The sequence below is a fragment of the Oncorhynchus masou genome, chromosome 24 (assembly GCF_036934945.1).
Source record: "Oncorhynchus masou masou isolate Uvic2021 chromosome 24, UVic_Omas_1.1, whole genome shotgun sequence".
Classification (NCBI taxonomy): domain Eukaryota; kingdom Metazoa; phylum Chordata; class Actinopteri; order Salmoniformes; family Salmonidae; genus Oncorhynchus; species Oncorhynchus masou.
The window spans coordinates 14,101,562-14,122,079 of NC_088235.1; the positions used below are offsets into that span (position 1 = coordinate 14,101,562).

The 20,518-nt window shown below is 42.6% G+C and overlaps 1 protein-coding gene across 1 annotated transcript in view; it reads left to right on the forward strand.

The window, feature by feature from the left end:
• eys (eyes shut homolog) overlaps positions 1-20,518 on the forward strand; it is a 275,926-nt gene that overhangs the window by 76,610 nt on the left and 178,798 nt on the right. The window contains exons 12-13 of the mRNA XM_064936327.1: positions 4,327-4,449; positions 15,602-15,715. Of these exons, the coding sequence (XP_064792399.1) occupies positions 4,327-4,449; positions 15,602-15,715 (237 nt within the window). The remainder of the gene's footprint in view (positions 1-4,326; positions 4,450-15,601; positions 15,716-20,518) is intronic.

Here is a 20,518-nt window from a genome sequence, read left to right on the forward strand (position 1 = left end):
GAACAATCCAGCCTTAATGGGTATGTACTCTTTTAGAATCTCCACCAGCACAGCCAGAAGAGAACTGGCCACCCCTCTGAGCCTGGTTCCTCGTGCTGAGAGATTATTGCTTTTTGAGGCCGTTTCGGTTAGATTTTTTTTATCACGGATGTTGGTTAAAAAAAATGGATATTAATTTTAATTGCACTATGCATTGTGGGTTGAATGCTGTATCAGGGTAGCCTAGTGGTTAGAGCGTTGGACTAGTAACCGAAAGGTTGCAAGTTCAAATCCCCGAGCTGACAAGGTACAAATCTGTCGTTCTGCCCCTGAACAGGCAGTTAACCCACTGTTCCTAGGCTGTCATTGAAAATAAGAATTTGTTCTTAACTGACTTCCCCAGTAAAATAAAGGTAAAATTATTATTTTTTTTTTTTAAATCAAATAATCAATAAAAGTCCCATGATGGTAGTGACTTCCCATTACTGCTTATCACTTATTAACCATCCTTTTATTTGAAGACTTCATTATTATTTAATTCATTCCAAGTCATCATCAGATCTCCATAGAGCTGATGGCTATGCTCTCTGACAAAATCTCTATTTTAGTAGTTCTTCAAAGTAAATAAGGCATATTTTTATGAATGCGGAATACCAACTATCAATCACTTAGATCATGTATTTTCAGGCTCGTGAATCAACCGCTTTCTGTCCCTCTCGATCGTCTCCGTTTCTAGCTCCGATTCATCTCTCCAGAAACTGCACATCGAGCTCAGAAAAAAAACCCACAAAAACAAAATAGAATTTTAGCTAGTTGTTTAAAAAAAAAATGACTCAGCACTAGTGGTTCCTCTCAAGGTTTCTTCCTAGGCTGCTGCCTTTCTATGGAGTTCTTCCTAGCCACCGTGCTTCTATGTCTACATTGCTTGCTATATGGGGTTTTAGGCTGGGTTTCTGTATAAGCACTTTGTGACATCTGCGGATGTGAAAAGGGCTTTAAAAATACATATGAGTGATTGGTTGAAAGATTGAATGTGTTATAAAAACTATGATTACGATGAAGCATTATCTCTTTAGTAGCTCTTGGTGTTACTTGCTGTTTTATCTAAAGTCTTATGTAGTCTAACGGTGTCTGTATTCTCTACAGTAGTCTAACAGTGTCTGTATTCTCTACAGTAGTCTAACGGTGTCTGTATTCTCTACAGTAGTCTAACGGTGTCTGTATTCTCTACAGTAGTCTAACGGTGTCTGTATTCTCTACAGTAGTCTAATGGTGTCTGTATTCTCTACAGTGGTCTAATGGTGTCTGTATTCTCTACAGTGGTCTAATGGTGTCTGTATTCTCTACAGTGGTCTAATGGTGTCTGTATTCTCTACAGTGGTCTAATGGTGTCTGTATTCTCTACAGTGGTCTAATGGTGTCTGTATTCTCTACAGTGGTCTAATGGTGTCTGTATTCTCTACAGTGGTCTAATGGTGTCTGTATTCTCTACAGTGGTCTAATGGTGTCTGTATTCTCTACAGTGGTCTAATAGTGTCTGTATTCTCTACAGTGGTCTAATGGTGTCTATTCTCTACAGTGGTCTAATGGTGTCTGTATTCTCTACAGTAGTCTAATGGTGGCTGTATTCTCTACAGTAGTCTAATGGTGGCTGTATTCTCTACTGTAGTCACCTCAGGGTAGGTGGCTGTATTCTCTACTGTAGTCACCTCAGGGTAGGTGGCTGTATTCTCTACAGTAGTCTAATGGTGGCTGTATTCTCTACAGTAGTCTAATGGTGGCTGTGGGCTGTATTCTCTACAGTAGTCTAATGGTGGCTGTATTCTCTACAGTAGTCTAATGGTGGCTGTATTCTCTACAGTAGTCTAATGGTGGCTGTGGGCTGTATTCTCTACAGTAGTCTAACGGTGGCTGTATTCTCTACAGTAGTCTAACGGTGGCTGTATTCTCTACAGTAGTCTCATGGTGGCTGTATTCTCTACAGTAGTCTAATGGTGGCTGTATTCTCTACAGTAGTCTAATAGTGGCTGAACAGGGAGTAAGTAGTTCTGTAAGCCTGCGTCCTCAATGCCAACCTATTCCCTTTGTAAGTCACTACTTTTATCAGGGCCACTAAAGGAACGCGTAGGGCTCTGTTCAAAAGTAGCACACTGTGTAGGGAAATAGGGTGCAATTTGAGACTCACACTACGAGTGACATTCCTTCATGCAACATTAACCTCCAGGTGAATTGTACGCACAATTGGTTATTAAACACTTGTGAAATACTTTGTTGGAGTCAGTAGCTGTCCGTTAGCAACTCAGGGTAGTTGAACTGATGTGACATCCATTTGGCCTTGAATATAATGTCCCAGTTCTATTAGGTTATCCATGAAAATGGTTTATAGTAAATCAATATGGCTGCTGCTTGTATGTCTCAAGTCTCAAGTCCTGCTGGTTCTAGTGTTAATATTTCGACTCACCATCTCTTTTCGGTCAACAACGAAAATGTGTTTAAATATTTTTACAGACTCAGTGCTTCAAAAATGGTAAATCAAACACTGCAATTGGAGGAGGATTGGAGAAAGTAATGAATCCTTGATAGTTAGTTGTGAACCGTCTTCTGCTGTCAGTGTGCCGTCATGTAAACGTAGGTTAATCACTACTACACATGTTAAACAACACTAAGTGTATCATTTACCTATAGTTTAACACGTTAACAATGACTCCATTATCTCCTCAGCAAAGTGTTACTAATAGACTCAATCCAATTCAAGCCAAACATTTGCAGCGGTGAGGTGACATTTTGAGATGTTGTTGACTTGATAGCTGCTACTATTGATTATTTAATGTCCAGAAAACACATTCGGCCACAGTCTGGATCTTCTTCTTACTACAGTAGGCTCTTTCTATTTGTGATACGTTTTCCAATTAGACAACATCTTTATCTCGCAGAGCACCCATTTGGGAGCAGAGAGAGATGTTTTCATGCGTTTCAAATGACTCCCTATTCCCTACAAAGTGCACTTCTCACTACTCATTGCCCAAAAGGTCTCTGGTCAAATGTAGTGCACTACATAGGGAATATGGTGCCATTTGGGATGCTGAGATTGTAAATGAGGTCCATTCAGGCATTCATTAAGGTCATACTCTGTTCCATTATGAGCTGTGATATATTAGCCAGCCTTATTTACTGGCATTATTGACCAGGTATCAGCTACACGGCAGCTGGGGTTTTATTTAGAACAAAAAGTTATGGACATGACCCCAGCTGTCAATGACATGTAGGCGTGGCATCTGCTTCGGTAGACATGTGATATAGATCAGTAGGGAGAGAGACAGGAGGGGTCTTTATGTCGATGCCTCACTCACTCTATTACTATACTGGGCAGCAGGTAGAGGACTCATGTGATATAGATCAGTAGGGAGAGAGACAGGAGGGGTCTTTGCTGTGACATGACATGTAGGCGCGGCATCTGCTTCGGTAGACACGTGATATAGATCAGTAGGGAGATAGACAGGAGGAGGGGTCTTTATGTGACGATGCCTCACTCACTCTATTACTATACTGGGCAGCAGGTAGAGGACTCAATGACATGTAGGCGCGGCATCTGCTTCGGTAGACACTGTGATATAGATCAGTAGGGAGAGAGACAGGAGGGGTCTTTATGTCGATGCCTCACTCACTCTATTACTATACTGGGCAGCAGGTAGAGGACTCAATGACATGTAGGCGCGGCATCTGCTTAGACATGTGATATAGGTAGACACGTGATATAGATCAGTAGGGAGAGAGACAGGAGGGGTCTTTATGTCGATGCCTCACTCACTCTATTACTATACTGGGCAGCAGGTAGAGGACTCAATGACATGTAGGCGCGGCATCTGCTTCGGTAGACACGTGATATAGATCAGTAGGGAGAGAGACAGGAGGGGTCTTTATGTCGATGCCTCACTCACTCTATTACTATACTGGGCAACAGGTAGAGGACTCAATGACTCACGTCAATCTACTACAGAAAGGATGTCTTTAACTAATAAAACATAAAACAGCCATAAATGTGTTTTAAAAATAATTTTGTGAATTCCTAACATTGCAGTGGCTTGGCTTCCTCATGGAAAGGAAATTGTCCCACTTTTCAGAGTAGTACATTCGTCTTTACTTAATGGCTAGTCATAGCTTAACAAGGACATTTTGAAGGAAATTGTCTCCCAGTAGAGCATGTGGTGCACAGTGTGTTCCATGTCATGTTCTTTATTGAGTTCATAGTGCTGTATTTTCATTTCATTTTGTCCTCAGGTGTCTTGTATTGTCTGTTTGATGGAAGAAACTGATTCCTATGTGTGTATGTGTGTTTGGGTGTTGCAGGGTTTCAAGGGGAAGATTGTTCTGTGGATATGGACCTCTGCTCACTAGGAACATGCCAAGAACGCACGGTGACCTGCACTGAGACTGGGAATGGACAGAACGTCACATGTATTTGTGAAAAAGGTCATTCCCCATGGACACATGTTACCTTTCAAACACGACAGATTACAAATGTAGGATCTTAATTTGATCACCCTGTTGCAGGAGAACCTCAATTCAGGACATTTAAAACTTGTATTGTGTTTGAGGTTTAAAAAGGCTTCTGTAGTTTAATTTCCACTTTAAAATTAGATTTCCCCTTATGAACAATTTATCAACCCCTACAAAACCGTATAATCCACATAAAAAAAATAATAATAAAGAATAATAATAATAATAATTCACATGTCCTGTTGCTGCAGGATTATTTTCCTGCTGTAGCGAACTGGCTTAAATTAAGACCCTACATCTGTACAGTACATTTATGGAGTAAGTTGATGATAAAAAGTACAGTACATTTATGGAGTAAGTTGATGATAAAAAATGACATTTCAAATATTTTTAAGATTTGTTTTTCAACAATTCGTGACAGAATTGTTCAGTTTATCAATATAGATTGAAATATATCATACATCTTGCTTGATAGTTCAGTTAGAATCAGATATTGAGTACATATTAGATATTTATCATGCTGTTTCCTGTCTGAGTCATCATAGTGATCGTCTCTCTTTTTCTAAACAAGGGAACATTAAGAATAGATTGTCAAGAATAGATTTGGTTTTCAGGGGGGGGTGATCTATTTCCATCTGCAATACACAACCAAAAGTATATGGACACCTGCTCATCAAACATCTCATTCCAAAATCTTGGGCAAAGTTGGTCCCCCCCTTTGCTGCTATAACACTCTTCCCACTCTTCTAGGAAGGCTTTCCACTAGATGTTGGAACGTTGCTGCGAGGACTTGGCTCGCAGTCGGCATTCCAATTCATCCCAAAGGTGTTCGATGGATTTGAGGTCAGGGTTCTGTGCAGGCCAGTCGAGCTCTTCCAGACCGATTTCGACAAACCATTTCTGTATGGACCTGGCTTTGTGCATGGGGGCATTGTCATGCTGAAACAGGAAAGGGCCTTCCCCAAACTGTTGCCACAAAGTTGAAAGCACAGAATCGTCTAGGTTGTCATTGTATGATGTAGCGTTAAGATTTCCCTTCACTGGAACTAAGGGGCCAACCTGAACCATGAAAAACAGCCCCAGGCCATTATTCCTCCTCCACCAAACATTACAGTATGCAGTATGCATTGGGGCAGGTAGAGTTGGCATCCACCAAACCCAGATTAGTCCGTCGGCCTGCCAGATAGTGAAGCGTGGTTCCTCACTCCAGAGAATGCTTTGCGATTGCTCCAGAGTTCAATGGTGGCGAGCTTTACACCACTCCAGCCAACGCTTGGCATTGCACATGGTGATCTTAGGCTTGTGTGCTGCTACTCGGCCATCGAAACCCATTTCATTATGCTCCCGACTAACAGTTCTTGTGCTGATGTTTCTTCCAGAGGCAGTTTGGATATTGTATGAAGTCTTGAGTGTTTAAGCTATGGGGTTAAAGTTCAAGTTGCTTCACGATAGTGAATCTTGTATCATAAAAATAACCCTGCATAGAATACTGCATGGCCAATGAGTAAATTCTGCAGGGTACAGACAGGGAACAGTGTTGTGATGTTATACAGGGTACAGACAGGGAACAGTGATGTTATACAGGGTACAGACAGGGAACAGTGTTGTGATGTTATACAGGTTACAGACAGGGAACAGTGTTGTGATGTTATACAGGGTACAGACAGGGAACAGTGTTGTGATGTTATACAGGGTACAGACAGGGAACAGTGTTGTGATGTTATACAGGTTACAGACAGTGAAAAGTGGTGTGATGTTATACAGGTTACAGACAGTGAAAAGTGGTGTGATGTTATACAGGTTACAGACAGTGAAAAGTGGTGTGATGTTATACAGGGTACAGACAGTGAAAAGTGTTGTGATGTTATACAGGGTACAGACAGGGAACAGTGTTGTGATGTTATACAGGGTACAGACAGGGAACAGTGGTGTGATGTTATACAGGGTACAGACAGGGAACAGTGGTGTGATGTTATACAGGTTACAGACAGTGAAAAGTGGTGTGATGTTATACAGGGTACAGACAGGGAACAGTGTTGTGATGTTATACAGGTTACAGACAGTGAAAAGTGGTGTGATGTTATACAGGTTACAGACAGTGAAAAGTGGTGTGATGTTATACAGGGTACAGACAGTGAAAAGTGGTGTGATGTTATACAGGGTACAGACAGGGAACAGTGGTGTGATGTTATACAGGTTACAGACAGTGAAAAGTGGTGTGATGTTATACAGGGTACAGACAGGGAACAGTGTTGTGATGTTATACAGGGTACAGACAGGGAACAGTGGTGTGATGTTATACAGGTTACAGACAGTGAAAAGTGGTGTGATGTTATACAGGGTACAGACAGTGAAAAGTGGTGTGATGTTATACAGGGTACAGACAGGGAACAGTGTTGTGATGTTATACAGGGTACAGACAGGGAACAGTGGTGTGATGTTATACAGGTTACAGACAGTGAAAAGTGGTGTGATGTTATACAGGTTACAGACAGTGAAAAGTGGTGTGATGTTATACAGGGTACAGACAGTGAAAAGTGTTGTGATGTTATACAGGGTACAGACAGGGAACAGTGGTGTGATGTTATACAGGTTACAGACAGTGAAAAGTGGTGTGATGTTATACAGGTTACAGACAGTGAAAAGTGGTGTGATGTTATACAAGGTACAGACAGGGAACAGTGTTGTGATGTTAAAAGCCCCTACATAATAGCACAATTGGTTAGGAGACCGTAAAACGGTGGCCATCTCCTCCGGCACCATTTCTGAAAATAACCTATGCTTCACGGAATCGTGGCTGAATGACGACATAGATATCCAGCTAGCGGGATACACTCTGCACCAGCAGGATAGAATTGCACACTCCGGGAAGACAATGGGGGGGGGAGGGGCGGTTTCTGCATATTTGTAAACAACAGCTGGTGCACAAAATCTAAGGAAGTCTCTAGATTTTGCTCGCCTGAAGTAGAGTATATTGTGATAAACTGCAGGCCACACTACTTGCCTAGAGAGTTCTCAGCTATACTTTTTGTGGCTGTTTATTTACCACCACACACAGATGCTGGCACTAAGACCTCACTCAGTCAGCTGTATAAGGAAATAAGCAAACAGGAAACCACTCACCCAGAGGCGGTGCTCCTAATGCAGGGAAACTTAAATCAGTTCTACCAAATCTCTATCAACATGTTAAATGTGCAACCAGAGGGGAAAAAAAGGAAAATAAATTCTAGATCACCTGTACTCCACACACAGAGATGCGTACAAAGCTCTCCCTCCATTTGGTAAATCTGACCACAACTCTATCCTCCTGATTCCTGCTTCCAAGCTAAAATTAAAACAGGAAGGCCCAGTGACTCGGTCTATAAAAAAATTGTCAGATGAAGCAGATGCTAAACTACAGGAATGCTTTGCTGGCACAGACTGGAACATGTTCCGGGATTCTTCTGATGACATTGAGGAATACACCAACATCAGTCACTGGCTTTATCAATAAGTGCATTGAGGACGTCGTCCCCACAGTGACTGGACGTGCATACCCCAACCAGAAGCCATTGATTACATGCAACATTCACACTGAGCTAAAGGGTAGAGCTGCCCCTTTCAAAGTGCGGGACTAACCCGGAAGCTTACGAGAAATCCCGCTATGCCCTGCGACAAACCATCAAACAGGCAAAGTGTCAATACAGGGCTAAGATTGAATCATCCTACACCGGCTCAGACGCGTGTCGGATGTGGCAAACTATTACAGAGTATAAAGGGAAGCAGAGCCGCGAGCTGCCCAGTGACACGAGCCTACCAGACGAGCTAAATCACTTCTATGCTCTCTTCGAAGCAAGCAACACTGAGGCATGCATGAAAGCATCAGCTGTTCCGGACGACTGTGTGATCACGCTCTCCGTAGCCGACGTGAGTAAGACCTTTAAACAGGTCAACATACACAAGGCTGCGGGGCCAGACAGATTACCAGGACGTGTGCTCTGGGCATGTGCTGACCAACTGACAGGTGTCTTCACTGACATTGTCTACATGTCCCTGATTGAGTCTAATGCCAACATGCTTTAAGCAAACCACCATAGTCCCGGTGCCCAACAACCTGCCTAAATGACTACAGACCTGTAGCACTCAGGTCCGTAGCCATGAAGTGCTTTGAAAGGCTGGTCATGGCTCACATCAACATCATTATCCCAGAAACCCTAGACACACTCCAATTTGCATACCGCCCAAACAGATCCACAGATGATGCAATCTCTATTGCACTCCACACTGCCCTTGCCCACCTGGACAAAAGGAATACCTACATGAGAATAGTGTTCATTGACTACAGCTCAGCATTCAACACCATAGTACCCTCAAAGCTCATCACCAAGCTAAGGAACCCGGGACTAAACACCTCCCTCTGCAACTGGATCCTGGACTTCCTGACAGGCCACCTGGTGGGGGTAGGTAGAAACACATCTGCCATGCTGATCCTAAACACTGGAGCTCCCCAGGGGTGTGTGCTCAGTCCCACCTGTACTCCCTGTTCACCCACGACTGCATGGCCAGGCACGAGTCCAACATCATCATTAAGTTTGCTGACAACACAACAGTGGTAGGCCTGATCACCGACAACGACGAGACAGCCTATAGGGAGGAGGTCAGAGACCTGGCCAGGTGGTGCCAGAATAACAACCTATCCCTCAACGTAACCAAGACTAAGGAGATGATTGTGGACTACAGGAAAAGGAGCACCGAGCACGTCCCCATTCTCATTGACAGGGCTGTAGTGGAGCAGGTTGAGAGCTTCAAATTCCTTGGTGTCCACATCAACAACAAACTAGATTGGTCCAAACACACCAAGACAGTCGTGAAGAAGGCACTTCAAAGCCTATTCACCCTCAGGAAACTAAAAGATTTGGCATGGGTCCTGAGATACTCAAAAGGTTCTACAGCTTCAACAGCGAGAGCATCCTGACCGGTTGCATCACTGCCTGGTACAGCAACTGCTCGGCCTCCGACCGCAAGTCACTTCAGAGGGTAGTGCGTACGGCCTAGTACATCACTGGGGCAATGCTGCCTACCATCCAGGACCTCTACACCAGGTGGTGTCAGAGGAAGGCCCTAAAAATGGGGGGGGGGGCAGGAAAAGGGGCTGAGCTGGACCCAAGGAAAGAAATAATAAGTATTCAATAAGTATTCAAAAACATCCCTAAAGCTAGACTAGCCTATTTCAACAACAGCTAACTAACTAACCACAAATACAGTGGGTGGTCCGCCGAGTTCTAACTAGTGTTTTTAAAAGTTTACCTACGGGTAGTGTATGCCCATGGGCGACTTGTCTTGGTTCCCCCTTTTCCCACCAGCAAACAAACAAACACCATAACAAAAAACAATACTCACAGGTGAGGACAAAGTGATATGGAGGTGCTCAAACAAAAGATAGCTCAATACATAAAGAGCGATAGCGAGACATGGTAGGAGAGTGAAACAAAGCAATCTACAGACATATGGCATTAACAGAGAGATTGAGCTCCAGAGCAAACAACTGACAGGGTTTTTAAACCAAGGGAAAGGAACTGTGATTGGGTAGGAATCAGGAGAACGTGTGTCTTCTGATTGATGATTGATTGGTGACTGATTGGGGAGTGATGATTTCCACCTGTGAGGGGAGAAGGAGAGAAAAGAAAAACACACACACACAGGATACACACACAGGATACTTGTATCCGTAACAACAGGGTACAGACAGTGAGCAGTGTTGTGATGTTATACAGACAGTGAGCAGTGTTGTGATGTACAGGGTACAGACAGGGAACAGTGTTGTGATGTTATACAGGGTACAGACAGTGAGCAGTGTTGTGATGTTATACAGGGTACAGACAGGGAACAGTGTTGTGATGTTATACAGGGTACAGACAGGGAACAGTGTTGTGATGTTATACAGGGTACAGACAGTGATCAATGATCGTAAAGTGATACATGCATTCCTCAAAATGTAACCAAAATATTTGCACATGTCCAAACGACCCATCACACATCTAACCATCACACCTAAAATGTAAAACATTGTCTTAGTCTGAGCGATTATCCCGTGGAGGTTCAGGCGACCATATCAATAACCAACAACTTCATTACTCCCCTTGCACTTATTCTTGACGTGTGTCAGAGTGAACGATCATGAGTGATTTGTTATGTAAATGAAAGAGCAACCCTACAGTGAGCTCCAGCCTCCTCCGCCACTCCTCTCCGGTCCTCTACCCAGCTCTGGCTCCACGTCTCAAGGGCAAATTACACGCCGCAGCGGATGGCCTTTCAGAAATGTTTTAGACTGGCAGGGGTTGGCATACGCATTATCTACTGCCTTAATGCTGCACCTGCCAAGATAGCTTAACAGGAATATGTATCACACACGCACACACACACACACACACACACACACTCACACTCACACACACAATACACTAAACAGCATATGTACCGGCACCACCCCCGAGAACTGTCTCCCTCACTGCAATGTGTCCTTGCTATGTGTTCTTACACTCCATTATATTTTACAAGCTAAAAGCATTGTTTCAGAAGCAATAAAAGTGGTCGCCCTAGTATCTGTCAGAGAAGCATGGCTAAACCCAAGACACTGGGTTTGTCCCAAATGGCACCCTATTCCCTAAATACTTCACTACAGAGCCCTATGGGCCCTGGTCAAACATAGTGCACAAAATAGGGAATAGTGTGCCATTTCTTTTTTTTTTTTAAGTGGGGACTCTGTAATGATCAATACCTCGGAGGAAGTGATGCGTGTTGCTGATGCGACAGACACACTTGGTTTCAGTATTTTAATAGTCCTTTCTCTCCTTCCCAAATGGTACCCTTTTCAAAAGTAGTGCACTATATAGGGAATAGGGTGCCATTTGTGACATTGATAGTCTTTGTCAAAACACTCAATAGTGCCCACTGACAGGAAGTACTGATGTGAAAAAAGACTACAAGAACAGAGTAATGTCCAGCTGAATGTCTTCAACTGAAACGTCAGAGGGGTTAACACACCTCTGGATCTCTGTTTCATTTACATGAGAGTCATTTAACCCCTCTGAATCAGAGAGCTGCAGGAGTCATTTAACCCCTCTGAATCAGAGAGGTGCAGGAGTCATTTAACCACTCTGAATCAGAGAGGTGGAGGTGTCATTTAACCCCTCTGAACAGAGAGGTGGAGGAGTCATTTAACCCCTCTGAATCAGAGAGTTGCAGGAGTCATTTAACCCAACCCCTCTGAATCAGAGAGGTGAAGGGGTCATTTAACCCAACCCCTCTGAATCAGAGAGGTGCAGGAGTCATTTAACCCCTCTGAATCAGAGAGGTGCAGGAGTCATTTAACCCAACCCCTCTGAATCAGAGAGGTGCAGGAGTCATTTAACCCCTCTGAATCAGAGAGGTGCAGGAGTCATTTAACCCAATCCCCTCTGAATCAGAGAGGTGCAGGAGTCATTTAACCCAACCCCTCTGAATCAGAGAGGTGCAGGAGTTAATTTAACCTGAATCAACCCCTCTGAATCAGAGAGGTGCAGGAGTCATTTAACCCCTCTGAATCAGAGAGGTGCAGGAGTCATTTAACCTCTGAATCCCCTCTGAATCAGAGAGGTGCAGGAGTCATTTAACCCCTCTGAATCAGAGAGGTGCAGGAGTTATTTAACCCAACCCCTCTGAATCAGAGAGGTGCAGGAGTTATTTAACCCAACCCCTGAATCTGAATCAGAGAGGTGCAGGAGTTATTTAACCCAACCCTCTGAATCAGAGAGGTGAATTTCACCCCTCTGAGAGGTGCAGGAGTCATTTAACCCCTCTGAATCAGAGAGGTGCAGGAGTCATTTAACCCCTCTTTAACCCCTCTGAATCACCCCTCTGAGAGGTGCAGGAGTCATTTAACCCCTCTGAATCAGAGAGGTGCAGGAGTCATTTAACCCCTCTGAATCAGAGAGAGGTGAATCAGGAGTTATTTAACCCAACCCCTCTGAATCAGAGAGTCATTTAACCCCTCTGCAGGAGTCATTTAACCCCCTCTGAATCAGAGAGGTGCAGGAGTTATTTAACCCAACCCCTCTGAATCAGAGAGGTGCAGGAGTCATTTAACCCAACCCCTCTGAATCAGAGAGATGTAACAGGAGTCATTTAATCCAGGAGTCATTTAACCCCTCTGAATCAGAGAGGTGCAGGAGTCATTTAACCCAACCCCCTGAATGAATGTGTTTAACCCCTCTGAGAGGTGCAGGAGTCATTTAACCCAACCCCTCTGAATCAGATGAGGTGCAGGAGTCATTTAACCCAACCCCTCTGAATCAGAGCAGAGTGCAGGAGTCATCATTTAACCCAACCCCTCTGAATCAGAGAGGTGCAGGAGTCATTTAACCCAACCCCTCTGAATCAGAGAGGTCATTTAACCCAACCCATCTGCAGGAGTCATTTAACCCAACCCCTCTGAATCAGAGAGGTGCAGGAGTCATTTAACCCCTCTGAATCAGAGAGGTGCAGGGGCTGAATTGCCTTAATGGACATCCACGTCATCAGCGCCCGGGGTGCAGTTGTTGTTGAGGGTTAACTGCCTTGCTCATGGGCAGGGCAGAACGGCATTAGCCATAATGTGTGTTCAACTATCTCTGTTACAGCTAAGTTCAGTAATGTAATACTGTGCTCCAGCGCTTTTAACTACTGTTACAGCTAAGTCCATGTGTGTTTAACTATCTCTGTTACAGCTAAGTGAAATAGCCGAGGTTCTTTGTGTTGTTCAACTATCTCTGTTACAGCTAAGTCCAGTAATGTAATACTGTGTTTAACTATCTCTGTTACAGCTAAGTCAGTAAGTAATGTAAACATGTGTTTAACTATCTCTGTTACAGCTAAGTCCAGTAATGTAATAATGTGTTTAACTATCTCTGTTACAGCTAAGTCCAGTAATGTAATAATGTGTTTAACTAAGTCCAGTAATGTAATAATGTGTTTAACTATCTCTGTTACAGCTAAGTAATGTAATCATGTGTTTAACTATCTCTGTTACAGCTAAGTAATGTAATCATGTGTTTAACTATCTCTGTTACAGCTAAGTCCAGTAATGTAATCATGTGTTTAACTATCTCTGTTACAGCTAAGTCCAGTAATGTAATAATGTGTTTAACTAAGTCCAGTAATGTAATAATGTGTTTAACTATCTCTGTTACAGCTAAGTCCAGTAATGTAATAATGTGTTTAACTATCTCTGTTACAGCTAAGTCCAGTAATGTAATAATGTGTTTAACTATCTCTGTTACAGCTAAGTCCAGTAATGTAATAATGTGTTTAACTATCTCTGTTACAGCTAAGTCCAGTAATGTAATCATGTGTTTAACTATCTCTGTTACAGCTAAGTCCAGTAATCATGATCATCCATTGAAATGTGGAGGTTGTACATTACAGCAGCATTGTGTTTCTACCTCCATTACCCGGCCACTGCATGGCCAGCACCTGTGTTGATTGTTAAGCTCAGCGAATCACTGTTCAGCATTCCCTCAGAGAAGGCAATGCATTAACTTTATCTGGACATGATTGCATCAGTGATCATGGTCTGTTTTACAAGACTCTCCAGACAACTCTTCAGATAGAGCACCGGTAAATAGATTTTCAGTAACCATGTGTCAAACCTGGTTTCAAATAGCATTTGTTTTCTTTAAAATACTTTGGCTGAGCTTGACTGAGCTAGCCTGGCATAATGTAACCAACGGATTAGTGTCAAAAGTGTCAATCTCACTCATCTGACAATCTAGGCAGTGGATCAATCAAACCGTCAAAGTATTTGTAATAGAACGAATACGCTTTGAACCCAGGTACTAACAACAGGGTTGGGGAAAGAACTGATACTTATGATCCCCATAGGTGCTTGTTATGGTGCAAAGGCTTCGATAGAATGGCACCCTGCCTGCCCTGTCGAACATTGGGCCAAACACCTCTCTTGGGCTCTTTATTTCTCTCTCTCTCTCTCCTCTCTCTCTCTCTCTCTCTCTCTCTCTCTCTCTGTCTCTCTCTCTCTCTCTCTCTCTGTCTCTCTCTCTGTCTCTCTCTCTCTCTCTGAACTCTGTCTCTTTCTGTCTCCTCTCTGTGTCTCTCTGTCTCTCTCTGTCTCTCTGTCTCTCTCTCTCTCTCTCTCTCTCTCTCTCTGTCTCTCTCTCTCTCTCTCTCTCTCTGTCACTTTAACTCTCTGCTCTCTGTCTCTCTCTCTCTCTGTTCTGTCTCTTCTGTCATCTCTCCTCTGTCTTCCTCTCTGTCTCTCTTTATTTCTCTCTCTCTCTCTCCTCTCTCTCTCTCTCTCTGGCCTCTCTCGTCCTACTTTAACTTCAGCCAATGAGTTAGTTTGTCATCTCACCACTGCTTCCCCTGCCTACACACCTTATTGACGGTATTGAACAAGGCAGGGAGGTGTTTGTGTGATCACAAACCTGTGTGTGTCTGTGTGTTTCCTGTGTCTCTTGGAATGGAGGAGGTGAGGTTAGTGTTCGACCAGATCACAGGATCTGCCCTTTTTAATGTTATATATAATGTTACAGATCACAGGATCTGGCCTGTTTAATGTTTATAACAGATCACAGGATCTGGCCTGATCACAGGATCTGGCCTGTTTAATGTTACATAACAGATCACAGGATCTGGCCTGTTTAATGTTACATAACAGATCACAGGATCTGGCCTGTTTAATGTTATATATCAGATCACAGGATCTGGCCTGTTTAATGTTATATATCAGATCACATGATCTGGCCTGTTTAATGTTACATAACAGATCACAGGATCTGGCCTGTTTAATGTTATATATCAGATCACAGGATCTGGCCTGTTTAATGTTACATAACAGATCACAGGATCTGGCCTGTTTAATGTTATATATCAAAGAGCCAATTAATGCCTCATATTAACAATGATTAAACGACACACACACACACACACACACACACTGGATCAGAAACAGCGTTGTAAAAGCAGCTTCAGAGTGGGGAAACAAAGACATACAAATCTTAATTGGCTGACAGATAAAACTAACCAAAGAGATTCACTAGTGTGTGTGTGTGTGTGCGTGCGTGCGTGCGTGCGTGCGTGCGTGCGTGCGTGCGTGCGTGCTTCTCTCATGCAGGCTTTGGTGGGCCGTTCTGTGAGGTGAATCTGAACGACTGCAAGTCGATGCCGTGCCAGAACGGAGCTGTGTGTGTGGACGGTGTGGACCTGTATCACTGCTTCTGTCCAGCTGGTAAGAGCCTGTCTGTGTTCCACATGGCACCCTATTCCCTGTACAGCAACAAGGTAACCTATTGGTAAGAGCCAGTCTGTGTTCCACATGGCACCCTATTCCCTGTACAGCAACAAGGTAACCTATTGGTAAGAGCCAGTCTGTGTTCCACATGGCACCCTATTCCCTGTACAGCAACAAGGTAACCTATTGGTAAGAGCCTGTCTGTGTTCCACATGGCACCCTATTCCCTGTACAGCAACAAGGTAACCTATTGGTAAGAGCCACTCTGTGTTCCACATGGCACCCTATTCCCTGTACAGCAACAAGGTAACCTATTGGTAAGAGCCTGTCTGTGTTCCACATGGCACCCTATTCCCTGTACAGCAACAAGGTAACCTATTGGTAAGAGCCAGTCTGTGTTCCACATGGCACCCTATTCCCTGTACAGCAACAAGGTAACCTATTGGTAAGAGCCAGTCTGTGTTCCACATGGCACCCTATTCCCTGTACAGCAACAAGGTAACCTATTGGTAAGAGCCACTCTGTGTTCCACATGGCACCCTATTCCCTGTACAGCAACAAGGTAACCTATTGCAATTGAGGAAATTATTGTGATTTAAAATATCAATACAAAAATGGATGTAGAAAAATAAAATACAAAATAAATTGTGCTGCAGGTCACCTGATTTGTCATCTCCAAGGCAGTACATTAATGATATTAATGAGGTTATATCACGGCCTGTGCATTATCACTGAATGAACATATACAACCACTGCCGAGGGGCAAATTAAATAATGATAAAAAATAACCTTTTTAACTAAGAGCTCAACTGATTATTACTGGGTGTTTTCAGGCCATTAAGTTATATCAGCACACAGCACACAACTTTCAACCAGATGAAACGTTAATACCGTGAAGGACAGCGAGCTGTAGGTTTCTACTAGTTAAACCAGATGAAAGGTTAATGCCGTGAAGAACAGCGAGCTGTAGGTTTCTACTAGTTAAACCAGATGAAAGGTTAATGCCGTGAAGAACAGCGAGCTGTAGGTTTCTACTAGTTAAACCAGATGAAAGGTTAATACCATGAAGGACAGCGAGCTGTAGGTTTCTACTAGTTGAACCAGATGAAAGGTTAATGCCGTGAAGAACAGCGAGCTGTAGGTTTCTACTAGTTAAACCAGATGAAAGGTTAATGCCGTGAAGAACAGCGAGCTGTAGGTTTCTACTAGTTAAACCAGGTGAAATGTTAATGCCATGAAGTGAAGGACAGCGAGCTGTAGGTTTCTACTAGTTAAACTAGATGAAAGGTTAATACCATGAAGTGAAGAACAGCGAGCTGTAGGTTTCTACTAGTTAAACCAGATGAAATGTTAATGCCATGAAGTGAAGGACAGCGAGCTGTAGGTTTCTACTAGTTAAACCAGATGAAATGTTAATGCCGTGAAGAACAGCGAGCTGTAGGTTTCTACTAGTTAAACTAGATGAAAGGTTAATGTCATGAAGAACAGCGAGCTGTAGGTTTCTACTAGTTAAACCAGATGAAAGGTTAATACCATGAAGAACAGCGAGCTGTAGGTTTCTACTAGTTAAACCAGATGAAAGGTTAATACCATGAAGGACAGAACAATATTTGAGCTGTAGGTTTCTACTAGTTAAACCAGATGAAAGGTTAATGCCATGAAGAACAGCGAGCTGTAGGTTTCTACTAGTTAAACCAGATGAAAGGTTAATACCATGAAGAACAGCGAGCTGTAGGTTTCTACTAGTTAAACCAGGTGAAATGTTAATGCCATGAAGTGAAGGACAGCGAGCTGTAGGTTTCTACTAGTTAAACTAGATGAAAGGTTAATGCCGTGAAGAACAGCGAGCTGTAGGTTTCTACTAGTTAAACCAGATGAAAGGTTAATACCATGAAGTGAAGGACAGCGAGCTGTAGGTTTCTACTAGTTAAACCAGATGAAAGGTTAATACCATGAAGTGAAGAACAGCGAGCTGTAGGTTTCTACTAGTTAAACCAGATGAAAGGTTAATACCATGAAGTGAAGAACAGCGAGCTGTAGGTTTCTACTGGTTAAACCAGATGAAAGGTTAATACCATGAAGAACAGCGAGCTGTAGGTTTCTACTAGTTAAACCAGATGAAAGGTTAATGCCGTGAAGAACAGCGAGCTGTAGGTTTCTACTAGTTAAACCAGATGAAAGGTTAATGCCGTGAAGAACAGCGAGCTGTAGGTTTCTACTAGTTAAACCAGATGAAAGGTTAATACCATGAAGTGAAGAACAGCGAGCTGTAGGTTTCTACTAGTTAAACCAGATGAAAGGTTAATACCATGAAGAACAGCGAGCTGTAGGTTTCTACTAGTTAAACCAGATGAAAGGTTAATGCCATGAAGAACAGCGAGCTGTAGGTTTCTACTAGTTAAACCAGATGAAAGGTTAATACCATGAAGTGAAGAACAGCGAGCTGTAGGTTTCTACTAGTTAAACCAGATGAAAGGTTAATACCATGAAGAACAGCGAGCTGTAGGTTTCTACTAGTTAAACCAGATGAAAGGTTAATGCCATGAAGAACAGCGAGCTGTAGGTTTCTACTAGTTAAACCAGATGAAAGGTTAATGCCATGAAGTGAAGTTTCTACTAGTTAAACAGAAAGCTGTAGGTTTCTACTAGTTAAACCAGATGAAAGGTTAATACCATGAAGTGAAGAACAGCGAGCTGTAGGTTTCTACTAGTTAAACCAGATGAAAGGTTAATACCATGAAGAACAGCGAGCTGTAGGTTTCTACTAGTTAAACCAGATGAAAGGTTAATACCATGAAGAACAGCGAGCTGTAGGTTTCTACTAGTTAAACTAGATGAAAGGTTAATACCATGAAGTGAAGGACAGCGAGCTGTAGGTTTCTACTAGTTAAACAAGATGAAAGGTTAATGCCATGAAGAACAGCGAGCTGTAGGTTTCTACTAGTTAAACCAGATGAAAGGTTAATACCATGAAGAACAGCGAGCTGTATGTTTCTACTAGTTAAACCAGATGAAAGGTTAATGCCATGAAGAACAGCGAGCTGTAGGTTTCTACTAGTTAAACCAGATGAAAGGTTAATACCATGAAGAACAGCGAGCTGTAGGTTTCTACTAGTTAAACCAGATGAAAGGTTAATGCCATGAAGTGAAGGACTAGTTAAACCAGATGAAAGCTTAATACCAGGTGTAGGTTTCTACTAGTTAAACCATATGAAAGGTTAATACCATGAAGTGAAGAACAGCAAGCTGTAGGTTTCTACTAGTTAAACTAGATGAAAGGTTAATGCCATGAAGAACAGCGAGCTGTAGGTTTCTACTAGTTAAACCAGATGAAAGGTTAATGATGAAAGGTTAATACCATGAAGTGAAGAACAGCGAGCTGTAGGTTTCTACTAGTTAAACCAGGTGAAAGGTTAATACCATGAAGTGAAGATCAGCGAACTGTAGGTTTCTACTGGTTAAACCAGATGAAAGGTTAATACCATGAAGTGAAGAACAGCGAGCTGTAGGTTTCTACTAGTTAAACCAGATGAAAGGTTAATACCATGAAGTGAAGAACAGCGAGCTGTAGGTTTCTACTAGTTAAACCAGATGAAAGGTTAATACCATGAAGTGAAGAACAGCGAGCTGTAGGTTTCTACTAGTTAAACCAGATGAAAGGTTAATACCATGAAGTGAAGAACAGCGAGCTGTAGGTTTCTACTAGTTAAACCAGATGAAAGGTTAATACCATGAAGTGAAGGACAGCGAGCTGTAGGTTTCTACTAGTTAAACCAGATGAAAGGTTAATACCATGAAGTGAAGAACAGCGAGCTGTAGTTTTCTACTAGTTAAACCAGATGAAAGGTTAATACCATGAAGTGAAGAACAGTGAGCTGTAGGTTTCTACTAGTTAAACCAGATGAAAGGTTAATACCATGAAGAACAGCGAGCTGTAGGTTTCTACTAGTTAAACCAGATGAAAGGTTAATGCCGTGAAGAACAGCGAGCTGTAGGTTTCTACTAGTTAAACCAGATGAAAGGTTAATGCCGTGAAGAACAGCGAGCTGTAGGTTTCTACTAGTTAAACCAGATGAAAGGTTAATGCCATGAAGAACAGCGAGTGAAGAACAGCGAGCTGTAGGTTTCTACTAGTTAAACCAGATGAAAGGTTAATACCATGAAGTGAAGAACAGCGAGCTGTAGGTTTCTACTAGTTAAACCAGATGAAAGGTTAATGCCATGAAGTGAAGAACAGCAAGCTGTAGGTTTCTACTAGTTAAACCAGATGAAAGGTTAATGCCATGAAGAACAGCGAGCTGTAGGTTTCTACTAGTTAAACTAGATGAAAGGTTAATGCCATGAAGAACAGAGCGAGCTGTAGGTTTCTACTAGTTAAACTAGATGAAAGGTTAATGCCATGAAGAACAGCGAGCTGTAGGTTTCTACTAGTTAAACTAGATGAAAGGTTAATGCCATGAAGAACAGCGAGCTGTAGGTTTCTACTAGTTAAACTAGATGAAAGGTTAATGCCATGAAGAACAGCGAGCTGTAGGTTTCTACTAGTTAAACCAGATGAAAGGTTAATGCCATGAAGAACAGCGAGCTGTAGGTTTCTACTAGTTAAACCAGATGAAAGGTTAATGCCGTGAAGAACAGCGAGCTGTAGGTTTCTACTAGTTAAACCAGATGAAAGGTTAATACCATGAAGTGAAGAACAGCGAGCTGTAGGTTTCTACTAGTTAAACCAGATGAAAGGTTAATGCCATGAAGTGAAGAACAGCGAGCTGTAGGTTTCTACTAGTTAAACCAGATGAAAGG